The sequence below is a fragment of the Somniosus microcephalus genome, chromosome 10 (genome assembly GCF_052327205.1).
Source record: "Somniosus microcephalus isolate GS21.2 chromosome 10, FLI_Smic_1.0, whole genome shotgun sequence".
Classification (NCBI taxonomy): Eukaryota; Metazoa; Chordata; class Chondrichthyes; order Squaliformes; family Somniosidae; genus Somniosus; species Somniosus microcephalus.
This window is the reverse complement of record NC_140996.1, coordinates 125,591,930-125,615,595: the sequence shown is the minus strand read 5'-3', so window position 1 is coordinate 125,615,595 and position 23,666 is coordinate 125,591,930. Positions and strand designations below refer to the sequence as shown.

At 46.0% G+C, this 23,666-nt stretch overlaps 1 protein-coding gene across 3 annotated transcripts in view; it reads left to right on the top strand.

The window, feature by feature from the left end:
• The window catches only part of LOC147111685 (protocadherin Fat 3-like), a 1,117,094-nt gene that overhangs the window by 420,498 nt on the left and 672,930 nt on the right, over positions 1 to 23,666 (top strand). For all 3 annotated transcript variants that reach the window (XM_085998792.1, XM_085998793.1, XM_085998790.1), the window contains exon 4: positions 8,667 to 11,984. In XM_085998792.1, coding sequence (XP_085854918.1) covers positions 8,684 to 11,984 — 3,301 coding nt within the window. In that variant the 5' untranslated portion in view covers positions 8,667 to 8,683. The remainder of the gene's footprint in view (positions 1 to 8,666; positions 11,985 to 23,666) is intronic.

Here is a 23,666-nt window from a genome sequence, read left to right as displayed (position 1 = left end):
GCATGCACTGCTTCATTATCTGAGGAGTTGTGAATGGCACTGAACACTGTGTAGTCATCAGCGAACATCCCCATTTCTGACCTTATGTTGGAAGGAAGGTCATTGATGAAGCAGCTGAAGATGGTTGGGCCTAGGACACTGCCCTGAGGAACTCCTGCAGTGATGTCCTAGGGCTGTAATGATTGACCTCCAACCACCACAGCCATCTTCCTTTGTGCTAGGTATGACTTCAGCCAGTGGAGAGTTTTCCCCTCGATTCTCATTTGACTTCAATATTATTAGGGCTCCTTGATGTCACACTCGGTCAAATGCTGCCTTGGTGTCAAGGGCAGTCACTTTCACCTCACCTCTGGAATTCAACTCCTTTGTCCATGTTTGGATCAAGGCTGTAATGAGGTCTGGATCCGCGTGGTCCTGGCGGAATCCAAACTGGGCATCGGTGAGCAGGTTATTGGTGAATAAGTACCGCTTGAGAGCGCTGTTGCCGACACCTTCCATCACTTTCCTAATGATTGAGAGTAGACTGATGCGGTGGTAATTGGCCAGATTGAATTTGTCCTTTTTGTGGACAGGACATAGGTATGTCAGTATAGGACATACCTGGGCAGGTTTCCACATTGTCGGATAGATGCCAGTGTTGTAGCTGTACTGGAACAGCTTGGCTTTAGGAGCGGCTAGTTCTAGAGCACAAGTCTTCAGCACGACAGGCGGGATGTTGTCGGGGCCCATAGCCAATGCTGTATCCAGTGCGCTCAGCCATTTCTTGGTATCATGTGGAGTGAATAGAATTGGCTGAAGACTGGCTTTTGTGATGGTGGGGACCTCAGGAGTAGGCCGATATAGATCATCCACTGGCTGAAGATGGTTGAAAACGCTTCAGCCTTGTCTTTTGCACTCACATGCTGGGCTCCACCATCATTGAGGATGGGGATATTCATGGAGCCTCCTTCTCCTGTTAGTTGTTTAATGGTCCACCACCATTCGCGACTGGATGTGGCAGGACTGCAGAGGTTTGATCTGATCCATTGATTATGGGATCGCTTAGCCCTGTCTATAGTATGCCGCTTCTGCATTTTAGCTTGCATGTAGTCCTGTATTGCAGATTCCCCAGGTTGGCACCTCCATTTTTAGGTATGCCTGCTGCTGCTCCTGGCATGCTCTTCTACACTCCTTATTGAATCAGGATTAGTCCCCTGGCTTGATGGTAATGGTAGAGTGAGGGGTATGCCGGGCCATGAGGTTACAGATTGTGGTGGAATACAATTCTGCTGCTGCTGATGGCCCACAGTGTCTCATGGATGCCCAATTTTGAGCTGCTAGATCTGTTCTGAATGTATCCCATTTAGCACGCTGGTAGTGCCAAACAACATGATGATGGGTGTCCTCAGTGTGAAGACGAAGCTTCATCTCCACAATGACTGTGTGGTGGTTACTGCTACAATACTGTCATGGACAGATGCATCTGCGACAGGTAGATTGGTGAGGATGAGGTAAAGTAGGTTTTTCCCTTGTGTTCGTTCTTTCACCACCTGTCGCAGGCCCAGACTGGCAGCTATGTCCTTCAGGACTCGGCCAGCTCGGTCAGTAGTGGTGCTACCGAGCCACTCTTGGTGATGGACATTGAAGTCCCTCACCCAGAGTACGTTCTGTGCCCTTGCTACTCTCCAAGTGGTGTTCAACATGGAGCAGTACTGATTCATCAGCTGAGGGAGGGCGGTAGGTGGTAATCAGCAGGAGGTTTCCTTGCCCATGCTTGACCTGAAGCCATGAGATATCATGGGGTCCGGAGTCAATGTTGACTCCCAGGTCCACTCCTTCCCGACTGTATATTACTGTGCCACCACCCCTGGTGGGTCTGTGCTGTCGGTGGGACAGGACATACCTAGGGATGGTGAAGGAGGAGTTTGGGACATTGGCTGAAAGGTATGATTCTGTGAGTATGACTATGTCAAGCTGTTTCTTGACTAGTCTGTGGGACAGCTCTCCCAATTTTGGCACAAGTCCCCAGATGTTGGTGAGGAGGATTTTGCAGGGTCGACTGGGCTGGGTGTGCCGTTATTGTGTCCATAGCCGGTGCCGAGGTCGCAGCCGGGTGGTCCATCCGGTTTTATTCTTATTATTGTAGATCTATTCTTATGATCTAGAGGGGGAAAAATTCGGTATCGCCCCATTTGGGGCGCTAGTATTGGCGGTGCGCAAAGTTTAGCGCCAGGCGCAAATTATCACCACCTTGAGCGATATTGGGTTGTAGCGCCCCTGAAGGTGATCGCGGCGCTAAATCAGGCGCTGCACGGTAGTCTTAAGGCGCTAACCCGGCAGCGCAACGCAATTTCTCCACGGGCGGGTGCAGCGCAGGTGCTGTCAATAATCGATTTCACCTAGACACGCTGGCGCCGGCCAGCTCTTAAAGGGGCGAATTGATTCTCATCTGCAGCCACACTCTGTGCCTTGTAGGCCTCAAAATCGGCGGTTACCTACCTGTGGCGGCCAAAACTTCAAGGACATGGAGAGGGTCAGGGAGAGAGCGCAGCGCTTCAGGGAGGGGGCATTGGATGCTCTGGTTGGCGCGGTGGAGCGCCGGCGATCTGTGCTGTACCCGGAGAAAGCCAGGAGACCTAATCAGGCCGAATACCGCAGAGCTTGGAGGGAGGTTTCCCAAAGAGTCACCTTCAGCAGCATGGTGCCCAGGACTCCTGTGCAATGCAGGAAGAAGTTCAACGACCTCACTCGGGTCGTTAGGGTGAGTGCCTTTTTCAGAATCATCTTCATCCCTCCACCTGCACCTCACTTTATGGCCAGACGGTGCGCAGAGCCCCAATGGCCAGCTGTCATCCAGCACCCATGGCCCTTTCTGGAAACGCACACGCACATTCAGCTCAGTGCATAATGTAAGGGCTATTCTACCATGGGAGGCCTGTGATGTCAGCTCAGGGCAGCATAATGTAAGGGCTATTCTACCATGGGAGGCATATGATGTCAGCTCAGGGCAGCATGTTTCATCACACCCCGTCCTTTCTCTTGCAGGCCAAGCTGGCGAGGAACCGCAGGCAGCAGCTTCGTACCGGAGGAGGCCGGCCTCACCTGCAGACCCTTACAGACCTTAAGGAGCGAGTCCACCAGGTCGTTGCAAGCCGGATGAGTGGTCCCATCGCCTCTGGAGCTGCCGACCCCATTGTGCACAGCAATGGTAAGGTCATCACCTTTTTGAACTCTCTCCTTCCACTTGTTCCCCCCACCAGCATGCTTTTTCACTCTGGACCCAAGTCAGAGCATTGTAGCACACATGCATCCCTTGCTGCCACCCTGTCCTTTTGCTAAAGCCACTCTTCAACCTCCCTGCTTTCAGATGCTGCATCACCAGCTCGGGAGCCGGGCCCTCAAGCTGCCACTGCGACGGACTCGGGAGGTGACGAGCAGGAGGAAGCCGGACCATCCGTACCACCCTCAGGCGAGCCAGCCCATCTGCAGACTGGGGAGACTACTTCCCTGGAGGGGAGCGGGGGAGAATGCTCTGAGGAGGATGCAGCTCCAGGACCCAGCGGCCTGCAGCAACGCGAGGGGGGCAGGGAAGCTCGGGGCCATCTTCCCGGAGGGTGAGTCGGGCCGCAAGTGCTGCTGCACAGAGCGCAGAAGAGGTGCGTGCCCTCGCAGAAATGAGCGCCCAGGCTGGGCTGAGGCACACTGAGCTCATGGCTGCAGTGGCAAGAAGATGCCTGAATCCATCGAGACATCACTGGAAAGGAGTGTCCAAGACTTCGGCGCAGCACAGGCAAGGAGTGTGCAGGACTTTGGGACAGCACTGGCAAGGATTGTCCAGGGCTTCACCGAAGCACTGGCACCTGCCACGCAAGTGCTGAGTGCTGCCACGCAGTCAGTCACTGGTCTCATGCAGATGCAGATTGAGGCCACGCGAGCACTGACTGCTGCCACCCTCGCTGGATCGGGCCCTCGCCGCGCCACAGCAGGCCAGCAATCTGTGCACCTGCGGTGCTGCCCCGTCAGAGTGCCAGTGTGTCGGCCGACCAGGGAGCTGCTGTCCGCTCTCAGGATGACAGCATTCCTGATGCCACCACTGGCACGTCTCCACTGCAGCTGCCACCACCTGTAGGACAGACTGCTTCCACCCATGCAGAGTTGGAGCAGTCAGCAGCTGGGCCCTCCAGGCCCAGAGCTCATCCAGGCCGTCCCTCAGGGACATCTGCGCTTTCGGACAGTCAGCAGGCCTCCCCCAGCCTTGCTGCAGCCACTGGGGTCCCATTACGGAGGAGCTGCAGTGAGGGAAGGGGCCAATCTCGCAAGCGAAGCAGATCACCATCGAGGGGGAAAAAGTAGAAGGTGCTGCTGATACCTGTTATTTGTAGAATTCAAGGCCGAGGATGCTGGTCTGAATGTGAGTTATGTTTTGGACAGTCTCCCGGGTGTGCGAGGCACTTATGTGGCAGTCTGTTTGTTTTGCTTTTTGTTGCCATTGCTTTGTCATGCGGGAAGGAAGCACATTTTGTAAAATAAACAACTTTCTTTATTTACAATGGCCATGTCTGCTCTTTACATACATTTTGCCCTTCGCCGGCTTTGGGGTATCAGAACGGTTCCATTCCTGTTCTTGGAATGGCAGCAAGCATTCCCTGAGAGGGGCCTAGAAGCGACTTGTGATAAGCCTCTGACGGACGGCCCTTCCAGTTTGTGCCTCCCTCCCGTTTTGGTCCTCCTCCTCCTCCTCCTCCTCCTCTGCTGGTGCTTCAATGTCTGGTGGCATTGGCTGGGTCCTGAGGATTGCCAGGTTATGCAGCATGCAACACACAACCACGAAGTGGGAGACTCGCTCAGGTGAGTACCGAAGGGCTCCTCCGGAATGGTCCAGACAGCGGAACCGTTGCTTCAGCACGCCAATTGTGTGCTCAATAATGTTCCTGGTCACTTGATGGCTCTCATTGTAGCGTTCTTCAGCAGGGGTGCTGGGCGAACGGAGCGGGGTCATCAGCCACGGGCACAGAGGATAGCCCTTGTCCCCGAGAAGCCAGCCTCCTGGGTGAGCCGGGGCCTCGAAAAGGTCTGCCACAGAAGTCTGGCGCAGGATGAAGGCGCCGTGGCTGCTGCCTGGAAACTGGGCATTCACAGCAAGGATCAGCTGTCGGTGGTCACAGACCAGCTGTACATTCAAGGAATGGAACCCCTTGCAGTTGCGGAACTCCTCCGCATTCTCTACAGGTGCCCGCAAAGCCACATGCGTGCAGTCAATGGCGCCCTGCACCATGGGGAAGTCCGCTATTCTTGCGAAGCCCTCTGCACGCTCCCGCTGCTTGTCTGGGGTCATTGGGAAGGAGATGTACTGCCGCCTCCTTTTAAAGAGGGCTTGAGTCACTTGACGGATGCAGCAATGCACCGCGAACTGCGAGATGTTGGCTATGTCCCCAGTTGCGGCCTGAAAGGAGCCGCTTGCATAGAAGTTAAGCGCAACAGTGATCTTCACAGCCAACGACAGAGATGTCCTGCACCTTAGCTGAGGCTGCAGATCTGGCTGAAGCAGGTGGCACAGCTCAGTCACCACCTCCTTACTAAAGCGCAGCCTTCGGAAACACTGCTCCTCCGACATGTTCATATATGAAAATTGCTGTCGGAAAACCCTGGCAGCATAAGGTCTCATGTGGCGACGTCTGTTGGCCCTCCTCCGTCTGGCCATGCCTGCCCCTCTATCCCTGCATCTCTGTGCCCTGTCAAGATGATTCAGAAGCAGGACGTTCCCATCCAATGCAGCCCCCATATTAAGTGTGCACAGAAAGTTATGCCGTTTGAGATGCTCACCAGCAGCAAGGTGATGGTCAGAAGGCTGAAGTTCTTTTGCCAGCGCTGGCTCAGTGTAGCAAGGGCTCTCTGTGTGCAGCTGAGCAACTCTCTGTATCTCTCTAAGAAGTTGTGGTCCAAAAATGGCTGCCGCTTTTATTCCACACCAGTCCCCTTTAAAGAACGCTCCCCCAGCCCGACAGTGACTGGGAAACGTTCCAGGTAAGCTGTCCTTATTAGCGCCAGGCGGAACGGAGGGGGGCGCCACTGAATTTCCGGTCCGGGGCGCCCCAAAGGCGTTGCACACTGAAATGACATCATGATCTGCGTGCGCCGGTGAGCGGGCGCTACGGTTTAGCGCCGGCGCTAAATGTCCGCTCAATATGGGGAGAGGCGCAGGGATCGCTGCGCCCGGCCGTTAGTTGGTTAGTGCCCCACTTGCCGGCCTCTTCAGGCGCTAATGGGTGGCGCAACCAACCGAATTTTCCCCCCAGAATGTATTGCCTGAAAGGATGGTAGAAGAAAATTCAGTTATAATTTTCGAAAGGGAATTAGATAAATACTTGGGGAAAATTTTGCAGGGCTATGGAGAAAAGGGCAGGGGAATGGGACTAATTGGATCACTCCTTCACAGCATCAGCCAGACACGATGGGCCGAATGGCCTTCTGTGCTGTATCATTTTATGATTTTTTGATAAAGGTACATTATGCACCACCTTTTGGGGTCAGTTTTACAAAACTGATGAAATGGCACTGTTTCAAAATGTGTGTAGTATAGTCAGTAGTGTGAGAGTCGAAATATTTCATTAACTCGTTCCATCAGAGCTACCATTGTGCTGACACTTGCTATAACTACAGCACCGCATCAACTCTGTACAGCTGCAATAGGGACCTTGTCTGGCATTCTCCCAGAACCAAGAACTGCAGTGGGAATGGTGCCAATTGGTGACTTTATCAGGGAAACTAGTGAATGAATTAAGTGTACGTTTGGATTAGTGTAGCAGTACTGAAGATAGCAGTCGGTTCCAGGATTATGCTAACGTGTTTTTGATAAACTGATTTCTGAGAGTTCTGGATAGCTCAGAAGGGAATGTTTAGGCTAGGAATGTATTGGTGCTTTTTTTTGTTGAAAAAAAGACTAACAAGGTAAGCTCTCTTTTGTGTATAATATCCATTTTATATGTGCAGACTGGAGCTCAAAGTCAAAACTGTACCATATTTTTCCTCTTCGCAACAGACATCCACTGTGTTATTGTATGTATATTGTTTTGCAAATAAATGTATGCTTTGACAGAATTAAAGTAGGTTTAGTTTTAATGTAACTGCATGATCTTCAGAGTTCAGTGCAAATGAACTCTTAACAACTTAAAATACTGCTAAAATAGCTTTCATGTTCAAGTTGAGCCAAAAACCCTGCAACCCTGAAGCCCGGGCGCTAGTTGCTTTGCGCCCCATTGCCCTCTTAGGGTGCTAACGGGAGACACAAAGCAACCAAATTTTTCCCGCAAGGTATTTTATGAGCTAAGATGGGTTGAAGGACCTTCCTTATTTGTAACTATCTTGTGATCTGCTTTAAGCTAAACTTCCTACCCCTCTGCAGTTTTGACCACTTTAGCCATGGTGTTTGCCATGGTGGGCTACTGAAGAAAACTAGACTTTTCAGGATCCCTTGCAAACTGCAAATACATGATAAATTACTAGGTAGTTGTAGCTCAAAAACAATAATTTTTAATTTTCAACATCTACATTTACTAGGTAACGTTTAATATGCTTACAATGTATTTTTGCATCATCACAGTAAACCTTTCTATTTTGTGAGTGATTTAATTTTAGCAGCTGTAATGTATATATTTAAAAGCATACCAGTGCTGCTGCTATCTGCCATCTAGTGTCTGAGACAAAATAAAATGGGGATCCAGTAACTAGCATTGGCATGTCTATTTAACACCATCAGGGAAGGATCAGTTATTGTAATACACTGTTAAAATGCAAATTAATAATTAACATGGTTAGTTAATTAATGAAGGAATGCGATCGATGCCAGCATGGTGTATTTCAAATAGTAACTTTGTAAAACCATTGCACTGGTGTATTATATATATATATGTTTACCCTACTTGATACTTAACAATGAATGAGAGTCCTTGCATATGATTCAATTACATAAACTGTAATAATGGAATATCATAATGCATTTGCCACTTCAAATACTCAATGCAAACTATATAAATTCTGCTAATTTTCCATTTTATTTGTATTTCAAATAGTAATTTGCATGGTTTATTGCTCTAGGCTACATTACATCTTTTTCTATGATATTCATCTATATTTTCTTTATTCATTAAAAGAACAAGTGTTTATAGGTCACCTAAATGTGTTTAAATGAGGGTTGCAGTCACATTTAAAATTCAGGAAAATGTGTCTGGAAGTCACAACCAATGTTGGTAATCCACTCACTTTGAATATTTAATCCCAAATTTGAACAGAGCATTCAGGCTTTGAACAGAGCACTCAGGATGCTTTTTTGGAAAAAAATGAATCCTCAGAAGATGTATTTATAGTAACATAAATTAAAAGAAAATAAATTATTCCCATAAAGCCTCTCTTCTATTTTGGGCAATACTTACAATGTGAAGTTCTGTTGAAAAACTCTAATAATTACACACTGTGTTTAGTGATTGCAATATAGTTCATCCTGTGGTCAAAGCACATTTTCTAAGCCTTCATCAATCGTGTTGATTAAATGAGTAATTCATAGATTACCACCCCTCTTGGTCAAAAGATCAAAGTTCTAAGTAGAAATGTGGTTCTAGACAATAGAATGACCATTGTGTAAATTACCCTTGTTCATAACCTTTCTTTTTTTTTCTATCTCTAAATGTTAGAATGGAAGAATGATGGGATGGATCTAAATATGGGCTGTGGGGCAGGCTTGCCACTTTCCTTCCTCTGCCTCGCCTTCCTGCTATTCCAGCTCTTTGGATGTAGTTGTCGGGGTCACCAATTTCAAGAACCAGCATTGCCTGCAACCTTCCAGTTTACACATTCCCTGTACAATGCCACTATTTACGAGAACTCTGCTGCAAGGACCTATGCCAACAGTAAAGTTAAAATGGGGATAAGTGTGTTTGATCCATTGTGGGACATTAAATACAGGATTATTTCTGGAGATGAGGACAGCTTCTTCAAAGCAGAAGAAGTTTTACTTGGGGATTTCTGTTTCCTCAGGATAAGGACTAAGGGTGGCAATTCCGCTATATTAAACAGGGAAGTTCAAAACCACTATTTGCTTATTGTGAAAGCTGCAATTAGAGGGGAAGCCTTGGAGGCATGGACAAAAGTGAATATTCAAGTTTTGGATATGAATGATTTGCGGCCTTTATTTTCTCCAACGACATATTCTGTAACAATTCCTGAAAACACGCCACTGAGAACTAGTATTGCACAAGTGACAGCAACTGATGCAGATATTGGATCAAATGGAGAATTTTATTATTATTTTAAAGATAGAGTTGACATCTTTGCTGTTCATCCAACTAGTGGCGTAGTCTCCCTAAGTGGCAGATTGAATTATGATGAGAGAAACCAATATGACCTGGAGGTTTTAGCAGTGGATCGTGGAATGAAACTTTATGGAAACAATGGAGTAAGCAGTACGGCAAAGCTAGTCATTCATATTGATAGGATCAATGAACATGCCCCAACCCTAAGTGTGGTGACTCACATTCCCTCCTTGATGGAAAGTGATCCTACCTATGCCATTGTGACTGTCGATGACCTGGATGACGGAATTAATGGGGAAATTGAATCAATATCCATTGTGGCAGGCGATCCTTTAGAACAGTTCTATCTTGTTAGAACTGGGTTAGGGCGCAAGGAGTATAGGATAAAGGTAGTAAAGGCCGTAGATTGGGAAGACTTTCCCTATGGCTATAATCTAACCCTTCAAGCAAAAGATAAGGGAACCCCTCAGAAATTCTCTGCAGTGAAAATTGTACATATTGGAAATCCTGAAGAAAATGAAAGCCAAGTAACTTTTGAAGAGGATGTCTATGAAGTGGAACTGAATGAATTTGCTCCTCCTGGAGTGGTTGTTGTTGCTGTTAAGCTAAAGCCTGAACCACAGAATGTGGAATATAAACTTAGTGCAACTGATGATGCTTATCATTTCTACATTAATCCCCAAACTGGCCTGATCACCACAGCACAGCATATAAGCATCCTTGAAAGAGAACATTTCGTGTTGGAAGTGAAGAACAATGCCAATGAAATGAAAGTACGAGTCATCATCAAGATAGAAGATGTCAATGATCATACTCCAGAATTTCACCAACGATCATACGAGGCATTTATCAACGAGAGCTTGCCTATTGGTAGCAGTGTTTTAGTTGTTTCTGCCACTGACAATGATCAAGGAGAAAATGGATACATAACATACAGCATCGGCAGCCTGAATCCATTACCTTTTATAATAAACCAGTTTACTGGTGTCATCAGCACAAGTGACCAGCTAGATTTTGAGTCTTCACCTCAGAGTTACAGGTTTTATGTTCGGGCCTCAGACTGGGGTTCTCCTTATCGACGTGAGAGTGAGGTAAATGTAACTGTATATGTGGAAAATGTTAATGACAATAAACCCCTGTTTGAAAAAGTGGACTGCCGAGGAGTGATTTCACATGAGTTTCCTGTTGGTGAACAAGTAACTGCTGTTTCAGCTATTGATGTTGATGAACTGGAATTGGTAAAATACAGGATCATATCTGGGAATGAGCTTGGATTTTTTGACCTGAATTCTGACTCTGGTGTGCTTTTCCTAACAAAAGCATTGAATAGTGCAAATCCAAAAGATGGACTCTTTTCAATTCAGATAACCGCTACGGATGGAGAGAACTTTGCTGATCCTATGTTTCTTAATATTTCCTTGGTGCACGGTAAGCTGACTGCAAAGGACTATGCATGCAGAGAAACTGGAGCTGCTCAGAAACTAACTGAAAAGTTGCTCAAAAGGGCTAAAGTAAACAGCAAATCAAAGATGGAGGACTTATTCCTCGATCTCTATTCGATTAACAGGCAGTCTCCACAGTTTGATAAATCCTTTCCTTCTGAAATAGCCGTTAAGGAAGACCTTCCAGTTGGCAGTACTATTGTTAAGATCACAGCTTCAGATGCAGATAGTAGCTTCAATGGCAAAGTTGTATACACCATCTCTGATGGCAATGTCGATAGTTGTTTTAACATTGAAATGGAAACCGGATGGCTAACAATTCTGATGCCAATGGATCGTGAATTAACTGATAAATACATTCTTAACATCACCATTTATGACTTGGGGTCTCCCCCAAAGTGTGCCTGGAGACTGATGACCATCCATATCCAGGATGCTAATGATAACAAGCCTCAGTTTTTGCTGGAGAGTTACTCGGTTAGCATTCCAGAAGATACAATGGTCGGTACAGAAGTAGTTCAGATCGAGGCCACAGATAAAGATTTGGGCCGTAACAGTGAAGTAATGTATACACTATTAACAAACACCCACCAATTTGCTATTAATGCCTCAACTGGCATTGTTTATGTGACTGGGTCGCTTGATCGGGAATTAATTACAAACTGCACATTGAAAATAGAAGCCCGTGACCAAGCTGAGAGTGGTCATCAACTGTATTCTGTGGTGGCGTTGAAGATCATTTTTGCTGATGTTAACGACAATGCTCCCCGTTTTGTTCCTTCAAGTTACTTTGTTAAGGTACTCGAAGATATGCCTGTCAGTGCTGTGGTAACGTGGCTGGAAGCTCATGATCCTGACCTTGGCTTGGGTGGCCAGATACGCTATTCTTTGGGAAATGATTATAATGGGAAGTTTGACATCGACAGAACCAGTGGAGCTGTACGCCTGTCAAAAGAGCTCGACTTTGAGAAACAGCAGTTCTACAACCTGACAATTCGTGCTAAAGATAAAGGTCGGCCTATATCCTTGTCTTCAGCATCCTTTATAGAAATTGAAGTGGTTGACGTGAATGAAAATCTTTACACACCACAGTTTTTAGAGTTTGCTAAGATGGCATCAGTGAAGGAAAATGAACCAATTGGGACAAGTGTTCTGCAGGTGGCAGCAAAAGATGATGATGATGGAAGGGATGGAGAGATTCAGTACTCCATCCGGGACGGCAGTGGCCTTGGACGTTTCACTGTAAACGAGGACACAGGTAGGGCTGTGCTCAAAGGTTGAAGATCTTTTATCATTTACCTTGCGTGGAATGTAAACTATGGAAAATTGATTTCTTAGTTAATTTAAATTAAATTAAATTAATAATCTGTTTTAAAAACTTCAAATTTGTGTGAACTGCTACAAAATATTCAAATACTTGTATAACAATAAGTAGTACTCAGTTTTTTCAGCACATTTTTGCAGTTACCTGTGAAGTATATCAGACTAAGTAGTAATTATTTAAGTATGGACCAAAATTACAATATTTCAAATTGTTGTGTAAGGGTATCTGGGAGAAAAGTAAGTTAAATCTTACAGATTATCTGTTTAAAAAGTAGGAGCATATGATGTCTTATAAAGTTCCTGTTTACTTGTGTTGTTGGGTACTGTATTATTAATTCTTTAAAATTTCTTGGTGTTAATGGATATTTGTTCACAATTAAACTGTTAGTGCACATTTACTATGTCTGGTAATTGTTCAACATTGTTCCATAATAGATGGTGCAGTGGAGAGACTTTTGCTTAATTCTAAGTATTTGTGATTGTAACAGGCATGGTGTAATTTGTTTGAATATTTACTATTGAACATTGCACTTGATAGGCATAGTCAGTCAGAAAAAAAGGGAACCAAGGTACAACAAGGCCAGCTCAGGTGTTTTCAAAATCTGTGAAAGATTGTGATGTGACACAGACAATTAAACAAAGGCTAGAATACACACTTGAGGCTTATCTTACAAGCTAGGCATTATACACATGGGCCTAGAAATTCAGTTGCGTTCGCCAGCCGTTAGCGTCATAAGAGGGGTAGATTTCGAGCGCGAGGCACTTAGCGCCCGGGCGCAGGCCGATCTGCGCCTACGCCCAACTTCAGTTGACATTTAGCGCCGGCGCAAAGTGTTTGCGCCCGCTCAGCTGCACGCGCAGCTTATGACATCATTTCGTCGTGCAACGCTGTTTGTGCGCCCCAAACCGGAAATTCAGTGGCGCCCGCCCAATGTGGGCGTGGCGCTGTTAAGAACTGTGAAGTGGAACGCAGCAGAGGCCCTGCGGGCCTCGGGGAGCGATAATTAAAGGGCACTTAGACTGAACTATAAAGGCCAGCCATTTTGCTGCAATGGCTTTAGTGCTTTGGATTTCTGGCCAGAGACCAAGGAACAGACCTTACTGATTTGGGACAACATAGGAGAGGTATTTTTGGCTTCTGGCCAGAGCTTGGAAATTTGACTCATTGTGATTTCACTGTTTGCAAGTTTATTATGGGGGCTGCATGGGGTTCCAACCCTCAGTTCCAACATTATGTGCGAAGGGCTCGCAGACGCTGTGTGAGAGGGCCAGCCATGCCTAGACGCAGAGGGGCCATCAGGCGTCGGCAACGTAGGCCTTACCCACTCAGGGAATACCGGCAGCAGGTGTCCTATCTCACCATGACTGCCGCGCATTGTGTTAAGAGGCTGCGCTTCAGAAGGGAGGTGGTTGCAGAGATCTGCCAGCTGCTTCGCAGAGATCTGCGTCCACAGCTGATGTGCAGGACGTCTCTGTCGGTGGAAGTGAAGGTCACGGTGGCTCTGAACTTTTATGCAAGCGGCTCCTTCCAAGCCGCTGCTGGGGACATAGCGAACATCTCCCAGTTCACCATGCATCGCTGCACCCGGCAGGTCACCGATGCCCTTTTTGCAAGGAGACACCAATTCATCTCCTTCCCCATGACCCTAGAGAGGCAGGAGCAGCGTGCAGTCGGTTTTGCCAGGATCGCCGACTTCCCCATGGTGCAGGGCGCCATTGACTGCACGCATGTGGCTATGCGGGCACCTATCGACAATGCCGAGGATTACCGCAACCGGAAGGGCTACCATTCCCTCAATGTACCGCTGGTGTGTGACCACAGGCAGCGCATCCTAGCTGTCAATGCCCGCTTTCCAGGAAGCAGCCACGATGCATTTATCCTGCGCCAGACTACTGTGGCTGACATGTTCGAGGCACAGCCTCCACCAAGGGAATGGCTTATTGGGGACAAGGGCTACCCTTTGTGTACATGGCTCATGACCCCGCTCCGCGCACCCAGGACCCCTGCTGAGGAGGCATACAACGAAAGCCATCAAGCCACAAGGAACATCATAGAGCAAACGATTAGCGTCCTCAAGCAACGGTTCCGCTGCCTGGATCGTTCCGGCGGATCTCTACAGCATTCGCCGGATAGAGTCTCCCAGTTCGTCGTCGTTTGCTGCATGCTGCACAACCTGGCTATCTGCAGGACTCAGGCACTGCCACCTCACGTTGGACCACCACCTCAGGAGGACGAGCAGGAGGACCATGAGGAGGAGGAGGAGGAGGGGGAGTACCAGCCCAGGAGGGAGCCACAAGGTCCAAGGGCCGTCCGCCGGCGGCTTATTGAACGACACTTCTAGGCCCCCTGTCAGGGAATGGCTTGTGGCAATGAACGCACCTGAATGCAGCCGCTCCGCAAGCCCTCAGCCGGTTAACGCAACAACCACTTGAAACATGACACCCGGACAAGCTGAATAAATAAAAAGCTTTATTTAACAAACTCAGGGCCCTTCCCACATGAAACAGAAAAACAGACAAGACCCCCAAAAAACAGTCAAAAACATATCTCACTCCCAGAACCTGGGGAGGAATAACAAAACTTGTCCATCCAATTGGCCTTCATCCTCGGCCTAACCAAGACAAACCCCCCCATACAGAACACAAACACCCCCATATAAAAAAACAGTTGCCTTCATCTTCGGCCTTACCAAAATAAGCCCCCCCGATACAGAACACAAACACCCCTATATAAAAAAAACAGTTGGCAACACACTCTACTTGGTGTGCCGAGAGGGCGAGTCCTTGTGCAGGCTTCTCCGGCCCCTGCCCGACCTGTTGCTCCGCCTCAACCTGGGCCCTGTGGGTGTTGCAAGGCTGGGGGAAGGCTCCTGAGGGGCACAATGCGTGACGGCAGATGCCCTTGGGGGTCGGCCTAGATGAGGTCCGGCCCTGGAGGGGCCGGCTGCTGACTGCTGCAGCTGTGGCTGGGCAGCATCAGTCTCTGCAGCAGCTCGTCGCAGCTTGGCTGGGGGAGTGGCAGTGGCGGCTGCAGCAATGGGGGCAAGCTGGCTGATGCAAGGCGCTCGCTGGTCGCCAGAGACACTGGCACTCGGCCGGGCTGGCACTGCAGCAAGCGCAGCAATCTGGTGAAGGCCAGACCGCTGTGCTGCAGCAGGGCGGCGGGTGCCCTGGCGATGCGTCCGTGACACAGCGAGTGTGGCAGAAGTGAGTGCCCGAACTGCCCTGGTCTGTGCCCGCATCAGACCAGCCAGTGTCTGCACGGCACCACTCAGGAACTCTCGACTCGCGTCCTGTGCTGCCGCGAGTTGGTCGACACCCCTGGCCTGTGAGTCCCCGAAATCGGCCACACTATGAGCCAGGGACTCAATGGCCTGAGGCAACTGTCCCACAACCCCCATGAACTCGGTGTGGCGCCGCTCCGAGTCCGCGGACATTTCATCAAGGAGGCGCACCTCCTGGGCGAGGACCGTCTCCAGACTGGAGGCCGGACTCTCCCTCTGGGGAGAAGGCCGCCGTGCTGCCCGACCCTTCCCGCGTGCCTGGACGCCACTGGGCCCAGGAGCTACACCCCCCTGCAACACTTCCCCCTGGCTCTCCTCCAGGCAAGACGTCTCCCCTCCATTGCCATCCCCTGGCGCGGATGAGGGTTCCCCCGATGTGCCGCCTTCCTCTTGGTCCTCGTCGTCCTCCTCTTCCGAGGGACTGGCACTCTCAGCTTCAGGGACCTCCTCCTCACCAGCTGAAAGCAGGAAGGCACAAGAGTAGCTTTAGAGTGAGGACAGGGCGTCAGCGAGGGAGGCATGAGTGGTGGCTTTATGCGCATTGGTGGGACAGTGGCAAAGGATGTAGATCTGAAGCGCAAGGGGAACGAGAGAGGTCCAAACGGTCATGTCCTTACCATTGGGGCCCAGCACAGGGTCGGCATCTCCAATAGCTACGGGGCCAACCACCCGGGCACGCATGAGTCGAGACTCGCGCTCCTCCAGGTCACTGAGCTCCTGGAACTGGACACGGCCTCCCCCGGTGACAGTCCAGCTCTTCAGATTCTGCGCCAGCTTGGCCTGCAAGAGAAAGGACGGCCTCTAAGTACAGCGTGGTGCCCTGTTGTTGTGTGCAGTGCCTCCCATGGTCGAATAGCTTGGCCAGTGTGGTGCCCTGTTGTTGTGTGCACTGCCTCCCATGGTCGAATAGCTTGGCCAGTGTGTAAAGTGCAGAAAGTGCTATTGATGATCATGCCAGTGCCATAGCTGCGGGAGGAGGGCTGGGCATTAGGCCTTTGAGGTCCCTTTGCCCATAATGTGAGGTGCACATGCAAGGATGAGGAGGACACTGGAAAGGGTACTCACCCTGACCAACCGAGTGAGGTCGTTGTACTTCTTGCGGCATTGGTCACCAGTCCTGGGGACATCGCTGTTGGCTGAGACCCTCTGGGCGATTTCCCTCCAGGCTCTCCTGTACTGCCTCCTGGGAGCCTTCTTGCCACTGTCCGGGCACAAGATCTCTCTTTTCTTTTCCAAATCCCTAAGCAGCACCCTCAAAGCATGCTCTGAGAAGCGCTGCGCTCGTTCACGGGCCTTCTGCATGGCTTCAGGCGCTATTTGGGTCCACCAGCAGTGTTCAGGCCTAGCTGCAGGGCTCCACTATCCAGGGCGTGGCAGCAGACAAAGTCGACCCTTCCCCCTTTAAGAGCTGGCCGGCGTCAGGGTGTCTGCTGTCAATCAAAACATGACCGCACCTGCGCTGCGCCCGGCCTCGGCGTTATCAGTCTGCACCGCCGGCTTAGCGCCTAAAGATAGGAGTGCAACGCCAGTTTCAGCGCTCGCCCAAACTCCTTGGCCAAAGCTACTGAATATCGGCGAAGTGGCCTCCACTTTCCGGCGGGCGCTAAATTTAGCGCCCGCCCGACTTTACCGCCCCAAAAGTGGCTATACTGAATTTCTAGGCCATTTAGTTTTACTATTTTTAGTGCTTTTTCTAATAACCTATCTTATTGCTGAATTAATAGCTCACTCTGGCTCAACAAGCATTCAAACTTAGTGGAAAAAAAATAAGCAAGTTGTGTAGTTGTACTTGGAGTTGTCCTTTTATCAGCAAAAATCTGAAACTCCAAAAATACTGAATTTAACGGTTCTTTTTGATGATATTAGCCAGTAGTGGTTAGTTATTTCTTGATTATTTTTTGACAAGGAGCTTTTCCTCCATTGTGAAGCTGAGTTCTGCTATGAAGTTTATCCTTGACATTATTAGGTCAGCATTTGCTTTAGTACTAATATGCGCTTTGCCAACCATACTATGAAAAGCCCCACAGCTATATAACACTTTTATACATTAAATTATTATTTTAATGAAGTGTTTTGGACTATTTTATGAATTGTTAGTAGCAAGTTGTCCTGTAAACAGTCTGTTTGCATTTCTTCCTGTTTTTAAGTACTTAAATACTGAACAATCACTCAGTTGGCCTGAGATGAAAAGCAGTATGTGGCATATTAAATTACTGTGACCTGTATTTGACAGTTTTTCATTTACTGTTGTGCAGTTGTTCTGTCAGTCGTCTTATGACCCAGGGCTTGGCTTGTGCACAGTTATTCAACAAAGAATATCCCAGTGGATTAGTAAGAAGGAATGCCAAAATCAAAATTGTTATATTAAGTTCTTTCAAAGTTCCATGATTCATGCTGAGCTTTGATTCTTTAAACTTTCTTCACAAAATGCAAGATATGTCTTGAACTATAAAGAGATTTGGAGTTTTATACTTGTGTTTTATTCTAAGCCAGAGCCCATTTAAATTTTATGATTAATGGCAAAGTTGGTATAAATATTATTAACCCATTCTTGATTGCAGAGTTCAGTATAAAAATTAATAGCCTTCAAAAATGTTATTTGAGCAGTGATCTTATGTAGCTGTTTAAGTCTTTATATCACTGAAAACTGCAGCTTTAATGCTGATTAAAATTAGATATTTTGTGAGTTTGGTTTCTTTACCACCCTTAAAGTTGGCAGGATGTGGAGCTGCACAGGGCTTACTGTATATTCTGGGATCCAGGAAACCATATTGAAAATTACTAGATGGAAAAAGCTTACTGTTTAAGTGATGATGTCTGTTTTCATTTCAGTATAGTTTGTGAGGCAAACGCGTTCATACTTACTAAACATAGGTATGGATTGATTTATTCTTTTTTGAATGACACAAAGAATATTGTGTTTATTTTCCAACTATGTCCAATAGCTTGCTGTTGTAATGAAAGAAAGAACTTGCATTTATAATAGCTTTTTACATCCTCAGGACATCCCAAATCGTTTCACAGTCAATTAATTCATTTTAAAATGTAATCATTGTTTTGTAAGCAAACACAGCAACCAAACTCCCATAAACTGCAAATGAGATAAATAACCAGTGAGTCTATTTTGGTGGTATTGGTCTGAGAGTTGAATATTGGCCAGGACACTGGGTAAATTGCCTGCTCTTCGAATATGCTATGGGATCTTTTAAGTCCATCTGTAGTCAGGAGCTGTTTTAATATTGGCACCATTTAATTCAGATTTTGAGAGAGCTGTGTCTGCGAGCTGGCTCCTGGTGTTTATAATTCTAAATTAAACTCCCTAATCCTAGTGGCAAACTCATAAGCTCACAAAAAGCTGGATCTACGAGTCAGCTGCTAGATAAGAGAGATGGATTCAGCAGTACAAATATCGGGAACATTGCTCATAGACAACTCCTGCAATACGAATTAATACTGTGCCGATATATATGCAGCTAGAGTCTAATTCATCTTTGTCAGTAATGTCTTGCAGTTTTTTTAACCTTTAAAAAAAAAATCAAGGCCTACAGTGATCAATTCGACCTTAACTAAGCTCCCATTGAGTTCACTGCATATCAATGGATCTGTGCTGTTGATTGAGAAACACTGCTGTGCAGTAGCTATTAAATAATATGATTTTCATTTGAAATGTTTGTAAATTGTGCAGTCTGGAAGCTTATCTAAAACAAATAGCGTTAAAGTAACTTACTTCAATCAAAAATGAAGCATAGAAATTGAAAATGGAATTAAAAGTAGGAATTATTAGCTTAAATTAATATATTTTCTGGTTTGATTGTTTTTTAATTAATCAAGCCCCATTTCATTTAAATAGGCCCCAGCTGTAGTATTTTGACCAATTCTGCATTACTTTAGAAAGGATGTCAAGACCTTAGAAAGGGTGCAGAGGAGATTTACTAGAATAATACTAGGGGTGAGGGACTTCAGTTACGTGGAGTGACTAGAGAAACTAGGGTTGTTCTTCTTAAAACAGAGATGTTTAAGGGGAAATTTGACAGAGGTGTTCAAAATCATGAAGGGTTTTGATAGAGTATATAAGGAGAAATTGCTTACAGTGGCAGATGGGTCGGTAACCAGAGGACACAGATTTACGGTAATTAGCAAAAGAACCAGAGGCGACATGAGGAAAAAATATGTTACGTGATGCGTTATGATCTGGAATGCACTGCCTGGAAGGATAGTGGGAGCAAATTCAATAATAACTTTCAAAAGGGAATTGGAGAAATACTTGCAAGAGCCAGGGGAGTGGGACTAATTGGATAGCTCTTTCAAAGAGCCAGCACAGGCACAAGGGGCCGAATGGTTTCCTTCTGTGCTGTATCATTCTATCATTCTAATTTTTGGCTAATGTCTTCATGCTTTAGCAGCGTATGTTATTTAAATTAGAACGAAGTTCCTTGACATAATTTACAGTTGAATTGCCTATCAGTTTAGAACATGCATGTGCCTGTGTATTATGTTGACTAATTGAAGGAGGAGACCTGGAGTTTATTGGTTATTCTTAGTCGCTTATAAACATACAATATTGTTAGGCCATCAGTTCAGGAGCCATTTTCTATGAGTGCAGAAAATGGTAGTTGCTTTGTATGTTCACTCAGGTTAACAGCAATGTGAGGTTTAGGTTTGGTGACATACTCGAGTTGAATTTCAATGTTGTGCAAAGAGAAAAGGAAAGTATTTGCATTTATATAGCACCTTTCATGACCTCAGGATGTTGCAAAGTGCTTTACAGCCAATGAAATACTTTTGAAGTGCAGTCACTGTTGTAAAGTAGGTAAATGTTCCAGCCAATTTATGCACAGCATGGTCTCAAAAACAGCAGTGAGATACTGTTTTAGTGATATTGGTTGAGGGATAAATATTGGCTAGAATACCAGGAGAACTCCCCTGCTCTTCTTCAAATAGTGCCATGTGATCTTTTAAACCCACCTGAAAGGGCAGACAGTTTAAAATCTCATCCAAAGAACAGTACCTCCAACAGTGCAGAAGTGTCAACCTAGATTCTGTGCTCAAGTGTCATGGAGTGGGGCTTGAACCCACAACCACCTGATTCAGAGGTGAGGGTATTACCACTGAGCTAAGGCTAACACCTAAGTAATTGTAGGAAGTCATTTTGAATGCACGGTTCTGGGCAGGGAAAAGAAGCAGATTGTGAATGAAACACCAAATAAAGTTGAAACCCTCAAAAAATCTTGCATCACTTTTGGAAGATGCTTCTTGTTATGAGTTAGTTTTTAGGAGTACTTATTGACACAGGATATATTGGTATCATATTGATCAAAGTATGCAGATCAGGTTGATACTTTAGTGCAGTGTTGGACAAATGTCTCACAATATAAATCCTGGCAGTTGTTGGAAACAGAGAAGGACTTAGAGAAATTGTACTGGGGTATCGAGGGGCAAAGATTTCCTGTGGCCTAATGCATGTTTGAGTAATCTATTTGTGTCAGTATTAGATGGTTTGTAACGCGGCGGTGTTGTATGCCTGTTGGACTTTTTGACTTCAATTTTCAGGTGCTCAGGGTTCAGTAAAGGAAGGCCTTAACTGTAGAAATTTAAACTCATGAATTGAAATGAAGTAAAGCTATAGTTTGGACAGTAGTTTATTTGTGTGTGATTAAAAATGAAAAACCGAAACAAAGTGGCATATCTTGCAAATATTAGAAATACATGTTGTGACTTCTTTTAGCCACCAGTCACATTAGCTGGAAGTTTCCCTTATTCATATTTATGGAGGTTGGGAGAATTCTGGCATCAGATAATTAATGCCTGAGTATTCGAAAACCATTACTGACTTAAAAAGAGTTTAATAAAACATGCAGAAGGTAAAGTGCTGTTCTAATTTTTAATGGCATCTGTTTTGTGTTTTGTTGCTGATGTCTGGATTCAATCACACAGCTCAGTGTTGAATAGTGTTTTGGCAAATTTCTGGCATTTAATGTCACCATTTTCTGGCAGAATACTCTAATATTTAGCACAAAGTACCACATTCAAATTGAATAAATTTGACAACACATCTGTTAGATTATTGGCAGAAATTACATTTGCCTAGAAATTTTTTGTAGGCCATTCCATATAACGGTAACACCTCACTGCAATCTATCTTATTTTACTTTTTAGGTTGATTTTTTAAATATTGTCTATTTAAGCAGTTGATCCATTAATCTCAGATTACTTTAAAGTAATTTACCTTGATCTTGCTCTATTGTCTGCACAGTCAACTACTTATTTCTAAATAAATAATCCAGACGTCAAGTGGGTCTCTGTAGTAAGCATGTAAGAACATAAGAACATAAGAAATAGGAGCAGGAGTAGGCCAATCGGCCCCTCGAGCCTGCTCTGCCATTCAATAAGATCATGGCTGATCTGATCCTAACCGCCAATCTACTATCACAGAACCATGTCCTGAATCTAACAGAATTAGACACACGAAATAGCAGCAGGATCAGGCTACACGGCCCCTGGGCCCGCTCCGTTACTCACAGGGCCATGTCCGATCTGAACCTGGACTCATGTCCAAATTCCTGCCCGCTCCCCGTAACCCTTAATTCCCTTTACTTCTAGGAAACTGTCTATTTCTGTTTTAAATTTATGTAATGATGTAGCTTCTACAGCTTTTTGGGGCAGCATATTCCATGGACCTACCACCCTCTGAGTGAAGTAGTTCCTCCTCATCTCAGTTTTGAAAGAGCAGCCCCTTATTCTAAGACTATGCCCCCTAGTTCTAGTTTCACCCATCATCGGGAACATCCTCCCTGCATCCACCCGATCCAACCCCTTCACAATCTTATATGTTTCAATAAGATCGCCTCTCATTCTTCTGAACTCCAATGAGTAGAGTCCCAATCTACTCAACCTCTCCTCATATGTCCATCCCCTCATCCCCGGGATTAACCGAGTGAACCTTCTTTGTACTGACTCGAGAGCAAGTATGTCTTTTCTTAAGTACGGACACCAAAACTGTATGCAGTATTCCAGGTGCGGTCTCACCAATACCTTGTACAACTGAAGCAATACCTCCCTATTTTTATATTCTATCCCCCTAGCAATGAAAGCCAACATTCCATTGGCCTTCTTAATCACTTGCTGCACCTGCATACTAACCTTTTGAGTTTCGTGCACCAGGACCCCCAGATCCCTTTGTACTTCAGTACTTTCCAGTTTCTTGCCATTAAGATAATAACTTGCTCTACGATTTTTCCTGCCAAAGTGCATAACCTCACACTTTCCAGTATTGTATTCCATCTGCCAAATCTCTGCCCACTTACTTAGCCTGTCTATGTCCCCTTGCAGGTTTTTTATGTCCTCCTCACTCACTACTTTCCCTCCCATCTTAGTAACATCTGCAAACTTTGATATGTTACACTCGGTCCCCTCCTCTAAATCGTTAATATAGATTGTAAAGAGTTGGGGACCCAGCACTGACCCCTGCAGAACACCACTAGTTACTGATTGCCAGTCTGAGAATGAACCATTTATCCCAACTCTCTGCCTTCTGTTAGATAGCCAATCCTCTATCCATGCCAGAATATTACCCCCAATCCCGTGATTTTTTATCTTAAGCAATAATCTTTTGTGTGGCACCTTGTCAAATGCCTTTTGGAAGTCTAAATACACTACGTCCACTGGTTCCCCTTTATCCACCCTATATGTTACTTCCTCAAAGAACTCCAGCAAATTTGTCAAACATGACTTCCCCTTCAGAAAACCATGCTGACTTTGTCCTATTAAATTATGATTATCCAAATGTCCTGTTACTGTCTCCTTAATAATGGACTCCAAAATTTTACCTACCACAGATGTTAGGCTAACCAGTCTATAGTTTCCGTCTACTGCCCTTTTTAAATAAGGGTGTTACATTAGCAGTTTTCCAGTCTGCCAGGACCTTTGCTGAGTCCAGGGAGTTTTGGAAAATTATTACCAATGCATCCACAATCCCTACCGCCACTTCCCTCAAGACCCTAGGATGTAAGCCATCAGGTCCAGGTGATTTATCCGCCTTGAGTCCCATTATTTTACCGAGTACCACTTCCTTAGTGATTTTGATCGTGTTTAGCTCCTCCCCCCCTATAGCCCCCTGTTTGTCCAGTGTTGGGATATTCTTAGTGTCCTCTACTGTAAAGACTGATACAAAATATTCATTCAGTGTTTTTGCCATCTCCATATTTCCCACCATTAATTTCCCGGTCCCATCCTCTAAGGGACCAACATTAACTTTAGCCACCCTTTTTCTTTTTATATAACTATAAAAACTCTTACTATCTGTTTTCATATTTTTTGCTAATTTACTTTCATAA